The 19,698-nt window shown below is 49.9% G+C and overlaps 1 protein-coding gene across 3 annotated transcripts in view; it reads right to left on the bottom strand.

Moving 5' to 3' along the window:
• Positions 1 to 9,087: 9,087 nt before the first annotated feature.
• LOC121149869 (WASH complex subunit 2A-like) overlaps positions 9,088 to 19,698 on the bottom strand; it is a 54,533-nt gene continuing 43,922 nt past the window's right edge. For all 3 annotated transcript variants that reach the window (XM_040970518.1, XM_040970517.1, XM_040970516.1), the window contains 3 exons: positions 17,730 to 18,347; positions 16,639 to 16,816; positions 9,088 to 9,408 (listed from right to left, as the gene is read on the bottom strand). In XM_040970518.1, the coding sequence (XP_040826452.1) occupies positions 9,269 to 9,408; positions 16,639 to 16,816; positions 17,730 to 18,347 (936 nt within the window). In that variant the 3' untranslated portion in view covers positions 9,088 to 9,268. The remainder of the gene's footprint in view (positions 9,409 to 16,638; positions 16,817 to 17,729; positions 18,348 to 19,698) is intronic.

Here is a 19,698-nt window from a genome sequence, read left to right on the forward strand (position 1 = left end):
TGTTTTGAGTTTTTTACCTAAAAAAAAAAAAAAAAAAAAAACCATAGTTGTTCTTAAATAACCCAATCTGTAGTCTCATTCTCTCCTAAAGACTTCCCAAACGACTGTCGCCACGCCAATCTTTCCAATGGACGCAGAAATCATCTTAGCAGTTTGTTATGTCCAATCTTCAATTTTCCCCTTTCCACCCTCCCATCTCATCTGTAAGATTAATAGGTATGTTTTTGATCTAATGTATTTTACTAAGATTAAGCATAGTTACTTATGGATATGGCTCCAAACCAACAAACTCAAACATCAGTATATTTTCTAAGACTTTGAACAAGTTACACATATTCTCTTTCTTAAACCATTGAACCATAACTTTAAAGCCATTAGGCGTTTGAATCATATTTCACAAGGGAATGTGAAATACTTTAATAAAAGATTCCTTAAAAACAGGTCTCATGAAATAACTGAAGACCATGTGGGTTTCCAGAGAGTATCTGCATTAAGATGAGGTTAACAGTTGTTAGACAACCGCTGCTCATGCATGGCTAATGGGCGCAAAGAGGCAAGCAGAACCAACAAAAGCAGCAAATCAGGAATATTCAAAGTGACAAACTGCTATATAACTTCGTAAAGCGGACCACCGAGCTTGGAAAGATAAATGATATAATCTTCCTGGAGAAGTGGGTAAACATTCTTTCAAAAAGTTCTGTTAAGAAGTAATTCACATGCCATAAAATTGAACAATTTCCGAAGCCTAAATGTCACTACTCCTGAGTATATTTACGGATTTGTGCAACCAACACCACAGTCGTTTTTAGGTCATCTTCATCACTCTGAAAAGACCCCCATCCGCTATAGCCATCCCTCCTCAAACCCCCGTTTCCCCTCCTCACTCTTAGGAAAATATCTGCTTCCTAGATCGGTCCTTATAGACTATCTCATATAATACAGGCACCTGTGGCCAGCTGCATTCACTTACAATGGTGCTTTCAAACTGTATTCACATTCCAGGACATGGCTGTGCTTCATTCCTCCGTATGAACGAGTAGTCCCGTGTGAGCATGCACTCCACACTGTTTCTCCAGTCACCAGCTGGTGGACATCGGGGCTGTTTCCAATATTGGGCTACTATGAGTAATGTTAGGATGCATATTCATTAATAAGTCCTCCCGCCTCTTCAACACCCAGGAGATGGGTTACGTGATGCTTTGTTAAGTTCAGCAAATTATTCAACTGTTTTCCAAAGTGGTCCACCAACAACGAATCTGGCCATACCCTTAATACCTACTGTCACTTAGACTAATAGCATTCTAGTGGGCATGAAGCCGTTATCTCATCATGGTTACCTGCATTTTTAATAACTATATTGAGCATTTTATGTCATTATTAGCCATTTGTTTATATAGTTGATAAAAGTCTCTTATCAGACATATGATTGGTAAATATCTTCTGCCATGCTGTGAGTTGCCCCTTAGCTTTCATGATACTATCTTTTCATACAGAATTTTTACATTTTGATAAATTTGATCTAACCCAACAAAATAAGATGCATCATATATTTTCTAAGATTTTTTTATAGGTTTAGCGCATATCTAGATTTGTCATTCATTATGAACTTACTTGCATTTATGGCGTAAAATAGGAGCTCAACTTTATTCTTTAGTGTGGGGATAACCAGTTATTTGAGAATCACCTGACTGGAAATGTGAGCTTTAGTTCTGGACTTTTGCATTCTCCACCGCGCTATGTGACCACCCTGACACCAGCTCTGCACTGGCGTCCTCACTCTGACTGCAGAGGTCCGAGCCCTTCAGTTTGTCCTTCTTGCCACATGGGTGGCTGTTCTGAGCCCTTCAATTTCCCATGAATTTTAGGACTAGCTGAACAATTTATAAAAATGCCGTTTAGGATTTGACAGGTATTGTGTTGAGTCTGCAGAATATTGCCATCTTAAAAATATTTAAGTTTCCCACTCCATAAGCATGCCAATCTTTCATTTTTTTCTTTTTTTCCTTTGAAACAGAAAGGGAAAGGGAGATAGGGATAGACAGAGAGAGAGAGAGGAAGAGAGAAAGAGACAGAGACCATATGAATATCTTTCACTGACTGGTCCACTCCCCAAATGGCTACCATGGCCAACACCAGACCAGCGTAAGCCAGAACCTTGAATTCCATCTGGGTGTCCCATGTGAGCGGTGGGGGCCCAAGCATTCAGGCCATCTTTTGCTGCTTTTCCAGGTGCTTCAGCAAGGAGCTGGATTGGGAGAAGCTAGACATAAAAACAATGCTTATACGGATGCTGGGGTCACAGGCAGAAACAACCCACCGCACTACCACACCAGCCCCACCAGGAGTAATTCATGATCTTTAAAGCACAGGTTTTGTGCTTTACTAATTTGATTCCCAGGTATTTTATTCTTTTTGATGCTACCATATGCCAAAACGATCTCAAGTTTTCCATATTGTTTACTGCTAATGTATAAAGTATATTTTGATATATTGATCTTACACACTGCAATTATGCTGAGGTGTCTGTTTAATTTTGAGAGTCTGGGAGATGAAGTCTAAGATTTCCCGTGTAGAAACCTTTTATATATGATCACATCATCTGTAGACATTTATTATTGTCTAATTGTCCTGCTTAGAATGTTTGGTCCAGGGCCCGGCGCAGTGGCCTAGCAGCTAAAATCCTCACCTTGAATGTGCCAGGATCCCATATGAGCTCCGGTTCTAATCCCAGCTGCTCCACTTCCCATCCAGCTCCCTGCCTGTGGCCTGGGAAAGCAGTGGAGGACGGCCCAAAGCCTTGGGATGCCGCACTCACCTGGGAGACCTGGAAGAAGTTCCTGGATCCCGGCTCCGGAATGGCATAGCACCGGCTGCTGCAGTCACTTGGGGAGTGAATCACTGGATGGAAGATCTTCCTCTCTGTCTCTCCTCCTCTCTATATATCTGACTTTGTAATAAAAATAAATAAATCTTAAAAAAAAAGAAGAATATTGGTCCAAGGTTGAACAACGGTGGTGAGACTAGCTGCTTTTCCTACTGCTGACACTATGAGAAAAGCATCAAGTCTTTCACTGTCAGGCATGGTATCAGATGGTTTGTTTTCATAGATAAATTGCCCAGCTCAGCAGTTCTCTTTCTCTTCTTTTTTTTTTTTTAAGAATTATTTATTTTATTGGAAAGGCAGATATACAGAGAGGAGGGGAGACAGAGAGGAAGATCTTCCATCCAATGATTCACTCCCCAAGTGAGCCGCAATGGCTGGAGCTGCACAGATCCGAAGCCAGGGCCCAGAAACTTCCTTCTGGGTCTCCCACATGGGTGCAGAGTCCCAAGGCTTTGGGCCGTCCTCCACTGCTTTCCCAGGCCACAAGCAGGGAGCTGGATGGGAAGTGGAGCAGCTGGGATTAGAACCAGCAGCCACACAGGATCCCGGTGAGTTCAAGGCGAGGACTTTAACCATTACGCTATTGTGCTGGGCCCCTTTCTCTTCTCATATTCTTGTGCAGTTTAGGTGCTTTAGTTTAGTTTAGTTTAGTTTTTTAATCATGAAGCTTGTCAATGTCAATGTTGTCAGATGGTTTCTACTCAGTGTTTAATTTTCACTTTCCTGGAAAAGCAGAGAAAGACAGAGATTTCTTACACCTGCTGTCTCCCACTCAGTGGCAGGGACCCAGCTACACCAGGCATTCCCCGCTTCTTCCCAACATACACAGTGGCAGGAAGCTGGAATATGAAGTCCAGTCAAGAACTGAATGCAGGCACTTCCTGCATGGCACTGGAACTGCTGTGTCAAATGCCCATTCGGACCCCTTTCAGTGTGTATTAAAATGTGATTTCTGGGACCTGGCACAATAGTGTAATGAACTCACCAGGATCACATATGGGCGCCGGTTCTAATCCCGGCAGCCCCACTTCCCATCCAGCTCCCTGCTTGTGGCCTGGGAAAGCAGTCGAGGACGGCCCAAAGCCTTGAGACTCTGCACCACATGGGAGACCCGGAAGAAGTTAATGGCTCCTGGCTTCAGATTGGCTCAGCTCTGGCCATTGCAACCAGCTGGAGCATAAACCAGCGAGTAGAAGATCTTTGTATCTCCTCTCTGTATATATGTCTTTCCAATACATAAACAAATAAATCTCAAAATCTGAAAAAAAAATCCTGTTGTTATATATCTGTGCCAACAGTGTTGTCAGTGCTCTAATAGTTGTAATTTCTGTCATTCTAATAGTCATAAATATCTCCTTGATGTCTTTTTAAATATTAATGTACTTACTACTTGAGCAAGAGTGCACACTCACCTGCCAATTCACTCCCTAAGTGCCCGCACTGTTTGAGGCTGGACCAAGGCTGAAGCCAGGAGCCTCACAAGCAATGCAGGTCTCCCACAGGGGTGTTAGCAGTCACCACCACTGGTCTAGCAGTCTGTACTAGCAGGAAGCTGAGACCAGTAGCCAGAGTCAGGGACTGAACTCAGGCATGGTCAGATGGAGGAGCATGGATGTCTTAACTAGGATCCTGATCACTGGGCCGAACATCCATTCTTTATTGCCACTTAAATTTGTATTTCCTTAAAGACACGATGTACAACAAAATTACCATACCGGCATCGTTCACACCATCCTGAACAACTTCTTATCCTTGTCTGATCTCTGCACCTGCAGCTTTGGAACATACCAGCTCTACACTGTTGCTTCTCTCAGACATGCCATCACCCTACACAGGGCCGCCTGATAAGCACCTAATCATCTCTCAAGACAGACAAAATACCACCTCTTCTGCAAAGCTTTTTTGTACCACTTATCTGCATCATAAGCAGCAGGTTAAAAAAAATTTATTTTTATAAGGCTTTTTGCCCTACTAAATCATGAGCTGCTTAAGTGGCGGTGTGGGAGGCAGGGACGACTACAGGAAAGGAGGGAACACATATCATTTTCTTATCACTTTGCATGTGTTGATACTCTTGATAATGCACAGCCAGGGACTCAGGGGTGGGGGCGAGAGTCCCCCCAGATGGGTTCCAGGCTCCCAGCTCCGGCCTAATTCAGCCCTAGCCGAGGTGGCCAATGAGGAGTGAACAAGCCAATGGAAAATCTCTCTGCCTTTCTAATACAATCAAATGTTTATAATTAAGCTTTTGATTTTTTAATTCATTCCAATTCCATGACACTTACTTTCAAGTGATTCTTAGAACAAATCGGTGGTGTGCTATCAGATAAGGTATTACACCCACTTTAGAGAGGGAGAGATGCTGGTTCTGCTCCAAAGTTGACTTGACATGATGCTGGATTTTCATGGATGTCAGTTCTGACAGACTCCAAGGGAAGCCCACCAAAGTCTACCCATTTATAACATGCACACACAGGAATATCTGCTGGAGGATGAGTTCTCAAACCATCCTTCACTGACATAATGAATTGGCACGCCTGAATGCGTGATGCAGACTGCTAACAGTAGTTACACCACTTCTCCAAACCCTCCACTAACACTGCAAGGGACAGTGGTAAAAGCCACCGCACTTAATAAAACGTAAATAGAAGCCTGCGCAGCTCAGGTCTTGCTGTGAATCCTTTCATCTGAAAAACACTGAAGTCCCAGCAGGAAAAGATGGTTGCTAACTATAGCCTAAGCCCTCTCCTCTGGGGGACCGCAGCTTCGATGAAGGCGGGTGACACGCAAGAGTCTGCGTGGCAAGTAAGAGCGTACTGCAGCCTGACAACACTCCTGCCCTGCACAAAGCAGCAGCTCTGGCACCGCACACCACAGACACAGAGGAATGGGCAGGAGCTGGGCCCGCCCGAAGCTAAGATACACACACAGGAGTGTGTCCTGGGCCACATGGTTAAGACAGAAAACAAGCTGGGGCAGGGGACAGGGTGACAGACCCTGAAGTCTTTCACCTACAAGGAGAGAAGCTTGGAGAAAAACAGCTATGCAGTCCAGTACTGACCGTGCTGGAACGTCTCCCTAGGTCTGGGCGCAGTCAATGGTGTAAAATTTCAATATCCAAAACAGAACCGAGGTTGGTTGCCACGTCTGGTCATGCTCGCCTCCTCCACACTTCTCTGCAGTAGGACTCAAGGTGGCAGGGGCCACAAGGAGGGAGCCAGTCCCAGGGTATCCAGGACGCCGCCAGAGGAGCACATGGCAGCCCTGGCAGACTGAAGACCCGGCCAGTGCTGCCAGGCTGGGAATCAGACTGCATTCCCAAAGTGGACTGAGGTGGGGGGGGGGTCATGCTTGACTAAACTGAGGGGGACTTTTTGGAGCTGGAAGGGGGAGGAAACGGCTTAAAAAGAGGAACCCAAGAAGGCAAGTAGAGAAAAGTTATCTGCAGGACTTTAATGCAACATTAATAGGTATTAAGAAGTCTCAGCATCGAAGCAGCAGCTTCACAAACCACCTACAGGGGAACTTGGGAGAGAAAGGAAGGCGCGGCCGGGTGACTCCGGTCACTGGACGCCTCGAAGGCCTTGGGAAAGCGGGCACTGACAGGTGGCTAACAACACCCCTCCTGGGGTTTTCAACACCAAGGACACCACCGCACCCACCGCGTCGCGCGGCCTCTCCTTCGGGCGGGCCCCACGCCCACCCGGTCCACCTGCGCGACCCCTCCTCGCTCCGCCCGGGACCAACGCACTGGCCACAACCCGGCGGGGTCCGGGCGAGTGCGGGGCTGGGGACAGCGACTCGGACATCAGTGCCCGTCCGGGAGACCACAACGGAGGCCCCGGCACCCAGCGGCCCCGGACGGCCTCCCCATCCCGGCCGGCCGCGCGCACTCACCGGCTCCGCTGTCCGGTCCACTGGCTCGTCCGCCCTGAGGCCGACCTGGACGCGCGGCCCCGCGAGCGACCCCCGGCAGCAGGCACCGACGGCAGGCTCCCGCCCCTTTGTGACACCGCCCACCAATCGCTCGCCGGCGCTCGCCGCATCCTCCAATCAGCGGGGCCGAGGGCGGGGCTTGGCCGCCGCGCGCCGGCGGTTACTCGGGAGCCGGCATCTCCCGGGCGCTCCGGGAAGGTTTTCGGTTAGGAGAGGCCCGGATGTTGGCCCCTGGGTTAGTAACAGCGGACACCTCACGGGGTCCGAGGGGCCCTGGGAGGTCAGCCGCTGAGCCTGCTGGGAGCGGCGTGGGGACGGGGTTCCTGGGGTGCTGGGGCGAGAGCGGCGCGGACACTGTCCAGCTGCTGGCCTCTGCATGCCTGGAGTAACTGTTCCAGCGCTGACCGGCTCCTCACCGACCCGTGGTTCACCTCAGGTTTCTGGCAGGGAGTGTCCCATCTGACAAGTAGGGACATCATTGCCTGGCTGAAGACAAGTTGCGCGGCTCTTCAGGGTCTCATGTTTATGGTTTCTCTGGTTGACCCTGGGTCTTCCAAGCCGTGCTTCCTCACCCACCCACACGGGTGGCGCCTGACAGACCCCTCGCCCCAGACACCTGTTTGCACATCTTGCTGTCACTCTAAGGAACCTCAACTCCTTGCTTCTGCCCCCCCCAGCCTCGTATTCTCACCACCCACCAGTTTGTTTCTCCAGCGTTCAGCAGGATCTGCAGCTGACACGGCTGTGCCTAGGGAGGTACGGTGCTTTCATTAGATTCAGTTCCTGGGCAGTGGACAATGCCCAAGCCCTTGGGCCCCTCTGCCCATTTTGGGAGACCCTGTTGCAAGCTGCAGGTTCCAGCCTGTCTCAGCCCCAGCCATCATGACTACCTAAAGCATGAGTCTTCTAAGTAAACAATCTTTTTTAAACATTTAAATTAGGGCATCATTTGTTGGGCAGACTGCAGGGACTAAAGTAAAACAGCATGAAAAGATTACACTAAAGAGGACACACACCCCTTTTTTTGCTACAAATTCAGTCCCACACTAAAATCTTTCAAATCCTAGTATCTCCTAAGTCCCCTGCAATCAAATCCAGATGCTTTACTCCAAGAGTAAAACTCTGCATCTGACAGCAGCCTGCAGAGTCAGCCCCCACACTGTGCTTGGCCTCAGAGCAGCAAACTAAACAGATAAGGAATAGACCTGAGGGAACGGGAGGCCCAGCAGGGAAGTCCTCTCCTGGGTCAGGATCTTAAAGGATCTTGTGCTGTGACCGGATACTCATCACAGGAAACAGACTAGAACAGGGGCGGGCTGGCCCCGTGGCTAGTGGCTGCTGGGCTGGCTGATGCAGACACAGCACGGTCCCTCGGTGCAGAGTTCTGCTGGGCGGTGCTGTTGCTGCTGCAAGGCTGACACTACCATCCTCTGTCTTGCTTCCTGCCCTTACATGGGTCCCTCCTACCTCAGCCCCATGACAGGGCAAAAGCTCCAAGGGTGGAGGGCGAGTCCTGGAATGAAACCACCAGCAAATTTTACAGTGCAGATAAAAAACATGTTCAGCTCTGTGGGCCACCCAGTTGCCTACTCTGCAGTGCAGCCAGTGAGGGCACAGCCATGGGCAGTAATGAACAGGGGTGGTTGTGTTCCCACAGGTTTTTTTTTTTTTTTAAAGATTTATTTATTTCAAAGAGTTACATAGTTACATACATCCACTGGTACATTCCCCAAATGACTGTAACTACTAGGGCTGGGCCAGACCGAAGCCAGGAGTTTCATCTGAGTCTCCCACATAGGTGCAGGGGCCCAAGCACTTGTGCCATTTTTCACTGCTTCCCCAGGTACATTAGCAGGGAGCTGATTTGGAAGCGGAGCAGCAGGATTCAAACTAGGGCCCATACAGGATGCCGGCAGGGAGGCTTCACCTGCTATGCCACATTGGTCCCATGTTCCCACATAACACTACAAAAGCAGGGACTGCCAAGCCTCACCCCAGAGCATTCGCAGAAGGCTCTACGGATGTCATTGGAAACCTCCTCATATTGTTAAGCCTCTTCTTTCTCTTCGCCCACCAGGCCCTGACTAGGCTGGGGCTCCCAAGCAATAAGCAGACTCCTGCTCACCTGCTGTGACAGCTGCTGTGACTGGGATTCCCTGCCTAGCCATGAAAGCCATAGAGTGCTAATATGCCTAAAATGGTACCATGCCCCTGTAAGCCCAAACAAGTAGAAATATAAATAAAAAAAAAACAAAGTGAGCCAAACATTGTGAGACATTTTTCTTTCTAGTAGTAAGCATAGTTAAAGTCAGTACAGAAAACATTAAGTACATGGAGAGCCAGTTATTGCGGTATTTGCTTTTTGCAATCCAGTTGTGACAGCGCAGAAGGCAGAATTGCTAACTCAAGGTCATAGCCCGCAGGAGCACGGTGGATTCTTCCTGTGTTCTACTGACCTCCAAAGGCATTCAGGGGATCTTCAAATATGTTGGACACCTTGTGATCAGATTTTGGTTCAGGTGCTGCCTGTGCAGGTCGGCTTTTAGGTTTGGTTGTCTTCGTCTGGGTGCTGGAGGAGAAGATATCATCTTTAAAAGAAAAAGAAAAGGAGCTGTTGAAAGAAAACCAGGTCCACACAAACCGCCTTAGCTAGACTCCAATTCTGGAAGCAGGACGGGTACCAAAAATATGCTCATAAAGTCACTGTGAGATGCTGGTCCTGGTTGTTGTAAGGCCCAGGCAGGGTGGGTGAGGGGTGGCCCAGAGGAGAAGACAGCTGGGGGTGGGGGCAGGGGGTGCGTGCCTGATGTAACCAGGCTGCTTGGCCCAGCAGTGACGTATGGGCTCAACAAGGCCAGAGGGAACCTACCAGCACTCTATAATACCACATAATGCACACGCAGGGTAAGTCCACCCCCTAAATCCTTCTGAGGTTTCTCCAGTTCTGGGGTCTCCCTGTTTGTGATCACAGTCTGAAACAGACTGAAATCAGCTACAGGGATTTCCTCTCCATGCAGTCTTAGCCTCACTTGGTTGTGGAGATATCCCAGCTGGGTATATCCCAGCTGGTATAGCCCAGCTGGAGCCATTTTGTCACCTCCGGGCAGTCAACCTGTCAGGAACCCCTTCAGTTTCTGTCTGCCTGATTCAAAGCCTTGGGAGAATATGGGGAACCCCGGATCTAAGGCTTAGGGTGTCTCCTGAGCAATCTGGGCACTTTGGGACTGTCCCAAGAGCTTCATAAAAATACGCTAATTTTCCGTGGCCTGGCTGCAAAATGAATTGGACAATTCGTCATGCCGACTGCCAGAGGGGACTTCTGATTTTAACATTCTCTTGAAATAATCACTGCCGCAGAATGGAGAAATAGTGGGAGGGCCAGTGTGTCTGGGCCTGCCTAACCCTGCACTCCTGCCCCTCCGTTTGCACGTCCTGCTCGACCTCCCAGATCCTGCTCAACAGGTGCATGCCGGACTCTGCCGATCAGGACACCTCTGAGTTCCCTCTCCAAGCCTCCTGTCTTCCTGAGCCTCCAGAGGATCGGTCCTTTAGGGGACTCCCTGTCTGGAAGCTGCACTGTCAGTGTCGTCTCTACTTCCAGCCCCCGCTGTGGCTGCAAGCCTCTCCGGCCACTCTGAGCGCTCCTCCCCCTCCTTTCTCTCTATCCCCTCGTCCTGCTCCCACCCCACTCCCCACTTCCCTGTGTCGCTGCCACCCCACCCTAAGCCTACGCCTCATACTAATCTGTTTCTGTGGGCACTCACATCCAGTCTCATCCCTCTACCACCCCGTGCCCTCTAAGCTGGTGGGTGCACAGGGACCGGCCAGGGCCTATGTTCCTTTCTGCCTTCAAGACCTGGGATCCTTTTCAGCTGATCCCATCCATTACCTTAAGGAATTTTCCTATTTCCTCAGGCCTATGACCTCACCCCTTTATTTTTAATGACCTCCACCTTAACTCCAGATGGGAAGGAATGGGTCCTCACAGATGCAAGATGGACGAGGTCCATCTGGTGGGGGCTGAGGCTGTCTCCAAAACCGACCCAACTGGGACCATCAGGATGGCCATTCTGGCCGACAAGAAAAGACAATGTATGCCTCACTGCCTTTTGGCGGGCATGAAGGTGCATAAAGAAATACATTTTGAAAAACTTAAGCAAATCATTCAAGGATCGGTAAAAACCTGGCCCTCTTTCTCACACATCTTACTGAGGCCTTAACTCACTACACTTGGCTAGAACCTGACTCACAGGCAGGGGCCATGGTCTTAGCCACTCATTTGATTACCCAATCAGCTCCTGACACCCCCCCCCCCAAAAAAAAATCAAGAGAGAGAGCAGAGGCGGGCCCACAGACCCCTATCCAGGAACTGGTAAAAATGGCATTTGAAGTATACAATGTGCAGGGGGACCAGGTGGAAGCTACCTGGCAGGTACAGGTTCAGCAGAAGGTGGCTCTCAAAGCAAGGCCAGAGTGGCAGCTCTGAGGCCGGCACTCAAGGCCACGCTCCTTGGGGTGTGCTGACACCCACCAAGCTGTGTCCCACCCAAGCACAGGCTGGACACCGGAAATCAGACTGCCCCTGCACCTCAACATGGAGGCAGGGGTGCAAGGCGCAAACTTGGAGACGTATCCCTGGAGCTGTGTGGCCTGGCTGGACTCAGAGACCCCCATCACTCTCGCCGAGCCCAGGGTCAGGTTACAGGTAGCAGGTAAGTCCGTCTCCTTTTTCCTTGGACACTTGGCCTACTTCCTCCGTCCTGCCCTCTCATTCAGGTCTACTACACCTCCCCAGATCTTGGTGATGGGGATAGAAGGGACCCCCTCAGTCCCCAGGCTGACCAAGACCCTCTTCTGTTCTTTAGACCACATCCTATTTACACATTCCTGTTTAATTATTCCCTCTTGCTCAGTTCCACTGTTGGGACAGAATGTGCTTTCTCATCTGGGAGCCTCTATCCAATTAGCAGGAATTTTAAAATCCTCAACTTCCTCCCTCCCCCTCCCTCTACTCCCATTCTCCTTGCCTTTCCCCTCTCTGCCCCTGGAGGGGGCTGACTCAGTGGGGCTGCATACCTCCAAACCAGTTATAGGTGCACACCACCCTCTGGTTATGCTTCGCCTTCAGGACCCCTCCTTATTCCCCTTGTGGTTCCGATTCCCACCTCTCATACTCACCTTGAGGTACTACAGCACATTATTTCCAGACTTCTTGACCAGGACCTGCATATCCCAACTGACCCCCCACCCCCTCCCGTAACACGCCCATCCTACCTGTCTGTAAGCTGTTGGGGGTCTGCTGCTTGCTCATCAACGAGGCCGTAATCCTCCTCCATCCGGTAGTCCCCAACCCTTACACTCCGTTGTCACAGGTCCCACTACCACCTCCCACTTCACTGTACTGGACCTAAGGGTGCCTTCTTTGCTATTCCTCTCCACCAGACTGCTAGTTCCTCTTTGCCTTTACTTGGACTGACCCAGACACCTAAACTTCTTCACGAGTAACCTGGACAGTGCTACACAGGGCTTCTTAGGTAGTTCTCTTCTTTTTGGCCAGGCTTTGGCTATTGGCCTCTCTCCCAGTACCCTACTGTAGTATATGGATGATTTCCTCTGTAGCCCCTCGCTGTCCCTTTCGCAGCGCCATAGGGCGTCCTGCCTGAGGGTTGAGTACAGTGGGACTCTGTGTCTCTTGGAACAAGGCCCAGCTTTGCATTCCCCAGGCTATCTACCTGGGAGTCTCCCTGAGCCCCAGCACAAAGGTCCTTACAGCCGACCGCACCCTGGCTGTCTGCCGGCTGCACTCGCCACAAAGTGCAGGACAAATCCTTCCCTTCCTGGGCCTTCCTCTGACACTGGATACCCAATTTTGCCATCTTAGTCAAACCTCTTTACTCGGTGGCTAAGGAGACCCCCATGGAGGTTCGCCGAGCCCCTAACACACTTAGGGATGCCTTCTTGCTAGCCTTCCCCTTTCACCTCTCTGTGGCTGAGATCTCAGGAACAGCCAGGGGGACTATTACCCCAACCCGTGGGCTCCACATACCGACCGGTGTCCTACACCTCGACAAACAACTGGATCTTACTGTAAAGAGATGGTTCCTCTGTCTGTGAGCCTTGGCAGCAGCTGCCACCCTCCCCACAGATGCCCTCAAACTCACTCAGGCACGTCCACTAACTGTTCTCTCTTCCTACTGGCTAGAGGACCTTCTTTCTCACCACCCGCTATCTCTTCTAGGACTCTCACGCTTCCGGAAGTTCATTTGACTCTTCACTGAAAACTCTCCTGGTACCATTAGGCTGTTCCCCGCCTTTAAGCCCTGCTTCTTCCTCCCTGTCACTACCAACTCCCGTTTTTCCCTTCCTGCTCATTCCTGTGTCGGTATCAGGTAGCCTTAGCACCTCCAGGCAGGACCTGTCATGCGCTCCTTTGCTTGACCCTGACCTCACCGTCTTCAGCGATGGCAGCTCAGTTGCAGAGCAGGCTGGCAGGTGAAGGGGCGGTTTACGCAGTGGTCACTGCCTCTCCCACCATCACGGCATTTTCACCCTCAGAAGGCCAAACTTAGGGCCTTAACACAGACCCCTGTCTTGTCAAAGGGCGAACAAGTAAACACCTATGCTGTTCTAAATATGCTTTTCTCCTAGCCCGTTACCTTAATTCTGCACTCTGGAAGGAACATGGGTTCCTAACCACCAAGGGCTCTCCAGTTATTAACACTACTCTTATCTCCAACTTGCTCCAGGCTCTACAACTCCCAGCTGCGATGGCCACTACTCACTGCAGGGGCCACCAGCGTGCCTCCGACCCAGTCACCAAGGGCAACAAAGGCGGACACTGGGGCCTGAGCTCTCACAAAGCAACCTTTCTCTGCTCCCCTCCTCTTTCTCACCATTCCTCCAATCCCCACATATACCCCCACAGGAACTATCTGACCTGCTGGATCAACTGGGCTAGGTGGGGGACAAGGGCTGGGTGTTCTTACAGGACCAACTTGCTTTACCAAAACCCAAGCCCAGTACTTTCTTCAGGACATCCGTAAGTCCTGACACACTGGAGGCAGAGCCATGCTTGGGGTTTTAAGCCCCCCTGTTTTATACGGCTAAGCTTAAGCTTCAGTCACCTGGCAAAGGGGCAGGTGTCCATGACTCCCCATTCATCAGATGAGGGGACACCAGCTGAGTGAAAATTGGCAAACAGACTGTGCTCACGTGCCCCGACATAAAATCTTCCATTACCTAATCACTCTGGCTGACACTTTTTCTGGGTGGGTGGAGGCTTTCCCAACTGCCCAGGAAACCTTAGACACAGTGGTCCATATTCTATCAGATGATATTATCCCCGGGGTTGGCCTTCCAGCAGATATCCAAATGGACAATGGACCTGCCTTCACTACACAGGTTATACAGTGCCCCTTGGAAGCTCTCAACATCTCTTGGAAACAATATATCCTCTACAACCCAAATCTTCAGGCATCACGCTGACTGTCACCTGCCTGGAGTCATCAGCACTGACCTCTTCCTCTATGTCCAGGAGACAGCGTCCTGGGGGAAATGGGTACGCGTCCCACCTCCCACAGTAATTTGTCTCACTTACAATCAGTTCCATGAGTACTGTTGAAAAGTGGGATACCTATTGGGGGTTGCCACAATACTCTTGTCAAAGGCACATCTTTATAACCCAACAACCAATTCTGGGGTAAACATATCACCGTGATACTCTGTTGATTAATATCCATGATCCTGAGGACCCCGGGTTGGCCCAGGGGATCAGAGGCAAAGTTTAGGGTATTCTTCTACCCCTGGGATAACTATCACAGCTTCCCGATCTTTTGTAAACACTGTTCTGTCAGATGTGTGCCAACTAGAAGATCAGGCACCTAGACACAACAAACAGAACGGGACCTTCAGCAACAACACACTGGTGATCCTTTTCCATGGCTGTCCCTTGTCCAGCAGGGGGTGCTTATGTTCAAGCACACGGCAGCAGGTAATGTCTGGGCTTTCTGTGGGCCTCACTGCAGCGGCCCCTGTAATCATGGCTCCTATGACGAGCCCCTGGAACTCCATTCTTCCCTCTTCCCCTCCCACTGGTGCCCGACCCTGATTCACAGGCTGTGCCTGCCTGCTACAAGGACAACCCGGTCGTGTCCAATCACAGCAGAGAGAAAGGCCGAGGGGACCCTCTATGCCCCTCTGGGAATCTTCTGGAACAACAGCACCCTGACCAAACATCTAAATGCCTCCATATCTTTCCCTTGAATCCTAGCCTCTCTAGTTCCCCAATTCATGCTGTATGGCGAGGCAGAACATTTCACCCTGCAACTACCTCCAACTATACCGTTTCACTGCCAGGGAAGAGCCATATGCCTGCCATCAATACCAGGAATTTCCCTTGCTGCCTCTTCTGTAGCTGCTGGAGAGGAGTGGAGCCTTATCCCATAGCATCATTGCCTCGCAGGACCTGGAAGATTGCTTACAGTCGGCTCTCAAGGCCTCAGCCGCATCCGTCAATTCCCTCCAGTGCCAAATCACCTCCCTGACCTCCAAAATCGTCAGGCGCTGAGCCTCCTGACGCCAGACAAAGGGGGAACCTGCCTCTTTCTACAGGAGCTGTGCTGCTCTTACATCAACGAATCCAGCCCAGTGGGAAAGAAATTTCAACAACCTCCGACAACTCTGGAAAGAATTAACAAGCAAATACACTCAGAACTTCCCCCTTCCCATCGAATGGTGGTGGTCTTTCCTGTATGCTTGCTTGGCTGCAATGTTGGGAATTCTTTTTGCTACATGCCTTTTCCTCATGTTTGCACCCTGCTTCCTCAGCTTCATCCATTCACACATGCAAAGGTCGCTCGTGTGGCCATCAATCAAATGTTACTACATCCCTACTCCCAGCTCCCCATTTCTTCTCCTGATGGTCACCCATCGCCCTCCCCATCCCTGGTGGGCCAATTACTCCTCTCCCTTCAATGCCCCAACTCAGCAGGAAGCAGCCAAGAGATCAATTCTGCCTCTATTCTAAGAAAAGGGTTGGAATGTAAGGTCTGGTTGAGGGGCAGCCCTGAGGGAGAAGAGCATGGGGGGCTACACCTACAGACACATACACTGACGTCACCATGCCCGCGGGCCGCACACCCAACTGTTAGGGTCCATTACCCGCAAGGATTGCTGTTCACCTGTGACATTTTCTCTGTTGTATGAACCTGCTACAGCTAAGCACGTCTAATCTTTCAGAAATAGACTAAGTCCCTGCTCCTGTGTACTAGAAAGCAGGTGGAGACAAACACACGGTTTACAGAAACACACGGCTCCATGTCAACCCCAAATCTATCTCCAGGCCAGGAAGGCGGGTGGACCAACCCACAAATCGAGCTGTGCCATGGAGGGAAGACAACTGTATTCAGCTGTACTCAGGGGTCAGTGAGGTGAATGCTGTGTCAGCAGCTCCCTTCTAGGCAGTGCTCTGCCCCTCTTGCACCCTGTCCATGCTCTGCAGTCATAGCTGGACTCAGTACCCTCAGACTGTGGCAGCCCACAGAGTAACTTCTGAGTAGTCCCCTACTATGTCAGTGTTACATGGGCCTGGCAGAGTGCACTAAGCTACAAGATCAGTTATCCTGGAAGGCCTAATTCTGGGCAACCTCATGTTCCCTGGTACTTCACCAAAATGAGGATCCCATGTGTTCACCCATCTCCATCCAAACTCAAGACTGCAGGACAAAAACAAAGGAAACCGGCCAGGGCACCTTTTCTAGCAAAGAGGCAGCATGAAGATGGCAGGAAAAACACCCAACATTTCTCTAATGCACACTTACCCATGTCATCATCAAAGATGGACTTAGCTTCCACTTTCTTTCTGGGCTTTTCTTTCGGTTTTACGGTCAGGTCAGCAAAGATATCAATGTTATCATCAAATAAGTTGGACTCTAATGTTCTTTCCTTCTCTTTTGTTTTTTGTAATGGTTTAGTTGCTTCTGTAGCAAATATGTCATCCTTGGTAGATCAAACAAACAAAAAGAAAAACAAGTTAAAATTTCATCATAACTAAAATACTTCACCAGGCTATGTATACAAATTGCCTGCAGTTTGAGACTAGCTTTGCAGCCTGCCCTCTGCCTGTACGTACTGCTCCAGATCACAGCGTGGCCACCTGCCTGGCCTGACAGCTCTCCTGCTTCCTCTCAGATACCAGTTGCCAGACGAGGCCTCTCCAGCAATCCCACCTGAAGAACATCCTCCATGCCACATCTTCATGGCACTTGGTGCTATCTGAAAACATCTTGGTTGCCTGCTGCCTGTTTGCATCCATTCGCATCCCTCTTTTAGGTGTGGGGGGAGCCCCCGTTGCAATGTGCCCTGTGTCTGCAGCATCTTTCCTGCAAATTCCTGACAATGCCTGCCTGGAGTGGATGGTTCCAGCCAGGCCTCTCCTGCCAGAACCAGAAGTTTAACATCCAAGCGAGATGGCTCTCCACAAGACAACCTCAAAGTGTTCACACGAAAAGAAAGCACAGTCTGAGAAGCCTATGCATGGATTTCAGATCTCTGTGCACCAGAACAAATGCCATTTCACTTCATTGTGCATGACCCTGTCCTAGCCCCCTTCTCTCTGTGAGGGTGGCGTGCTAGGATTCTAACCTCAGCACCACAGCTAAAAGCGACAAAACACAACTCTGAAGCTCCAGGGCTGTTTTCAGCGACTATGACCGAGAGCCACGCTGCAAGAAAAAGAAACAAAAGCAGTCGGAGTAAACTTCAGCGCTCTTAAGAGGACATACTCAGAATTGGCAAACAGATCAATGCTGGGCACGTGTGAGACAAGCTTAAGGCAAACCAGGGCTCCAAAGGGCCAACTAGGTACTTTCCTGAACACAGAAGCAGCACAAACAAGCCCTGACCTTCTCACCTCAAAAATATCTTGTGTTTTTGGCAGGACATCCTGATGGCCGCTGGATTTTGAAGCATGCTTCTTGCCTTTCTGGTCTGCAAACAGATCATCCTCGTCTTCCAGGAGAGGGAAGGGAGCTGCTTTCTTGGCTGGTTTGGACTTCACGGGCTGGAAGAGCTCATCGCTGCCGGCGTCGCCCAGAGGAGGGAACAGGGGGGCGCTCTCCTTCCTTGCCCCTGCCAGCTGGCCCGGGCTCTCTGCTGCTTTGACCTTGGCCCTTGTTCTCTCCATGGACTGAATTTCAGGGCCCTGGGTGAAGATGTCTTCAGAATCAAAGAGATCAGCCTCACCGCTGGGCTGGCCCAGAGACTTGGCAAAGGGGCTTTTGTCCACCCCGGGCCTTGGCCTGCCTTCCCAAGGTGGAGAGGCAGCAGCCAGGGGCTCTCCAGAGCCATCTTCTCCATGGGCTGCTCGGTGCCATGGCTGCCAGCCACTGGGCGAGACGGCACCATCTGCCACTTGTGCAGTGGGTCCCCTGGGGACACTCGTGTCCTCGGCCTCACTGGACTCCTGAGCAGCCAGTCGCCTGGCAGCACGGGTCTGCGGCCTGCGCTTCCCTCTCACTTTGACCCGGCCCTGCAATGACAAAAAACCAAACCAAACCAAACCACTTGTTTATCTGAAAACAAAAGGGAAGTGAAGAAGGGTGGCATAGCGACATATGTTCTAATGTGAGTTCATTTCCCTCCAGCGACACACTCTCCAAAGCCAACAGGCGACTTCGAGATTGTCCCCGGAGCTTGGTGGCTCTCAGAATGCCAATCAAAGCTTCTCGCAATCCTTGAGTGGTCTCCCTTTTTTCATGTTCCAAGGGCAGTTTCAAGTCACTTTGACACAAAAGACTGTTTTTGGTGCTCAGTGTTCCACTTTCCTCTTTAGCATCTACTCTTTTCTTTTCAATTTATTTTTAAAATATTAACTTATTTATTTGGAGGGCAGAGCTTGAGACAGAAAGGAAGAGGTATCTTTCTTTTGTTGGTTCACTCCCCAAATGACTACCACAGCTTGGAATTTCATCTAGGTCTCCCACATGGATGACAGGAGCCTAAAGACTTGGGCCATCTTTGCTGCTCTCCCAGGCACATCAGTAGGGAGCTGGATCAGAAGTGGAGCAGCCAGGACTGGATCCAGTGTTTACATAGGATGCCGGGAGGTGCCTTAACCCACAGTGTCATAACTCTGGCCCCTATTTCTTCACTTTAAATGTGGGTATTCTTCAAAACAAGAATGAACCAGGGCATTCTCAGCACTAGCCTGATTTAGAGCCAGTCTAAATTCAGGCTGCAAGAGCAGGGAGACACTACACAAAAAAGAGAGGTAATCTCTACCAACCCAAGTTGGCTTCAAGTCAACAAGTGTTAAAACCATATGTCAAGTATTTCAAGTAAATAATACGGCTTAGAAAGCATCACCTTTAGTGCAGATTCAAAACATGACTACTCAAACATCACACAGCAATTGCAATTATTACGAAATATATATCATGTGGTTTTGAGAAGGCAAGCTACTTAAGACAAAGTAGGTGGTTTTGATCAGCTTCAAGAAAATCTCATTCATTTAAGCAGGTAGCCAACTGAAACTTTCCAAAAACAAAATTAACACCAACTGTACCAGAAAGAAAGCATGTTTCACTTTGCACTAAAGCAACAAGCTTGGAAACAGCTGAAACCAAAGTGGCAGTTGGCAGGGTTAGGCCATGCTGGGTCCTGTCATTTACCAGGGGATCAGTTAAGACTTTCTGGAAAAGGGAGACTGGACAGAATAAAGAGAACTAAAATGAAAGGGACACCTCAAACAGTGCAGTGTGTGCCAGGCAGATTCTGCTATATGTGACTTAGAGAAGGGAGCCGAGCACATGGGGGCAGGTGAGGTGGTAAGGCAGGGAAGGGCCTTTCTGGAGGTTGGTAGAGCAGGGGTTTGCATTGAA

The sequence above is a fragment of the Ochotona curzoniae genome, unplaced genomic scaffold (assembly GCF_017591425.1).
Source record: "Ochotona curzoniae isolate NIBS_2020 unplaced genomic scaffold, NIBS_Ocur_1.0 scaffold_4763, whole genome shotgun sequence".
In the NCBI taxonomy this organism is placed as follows: domain Eukaryota; kingdom Metazoa; phylum Chordata; class Mammalia; order Lagomorpha; family Ochotonidae; genus Ochotona; species Ochotona curzoniae.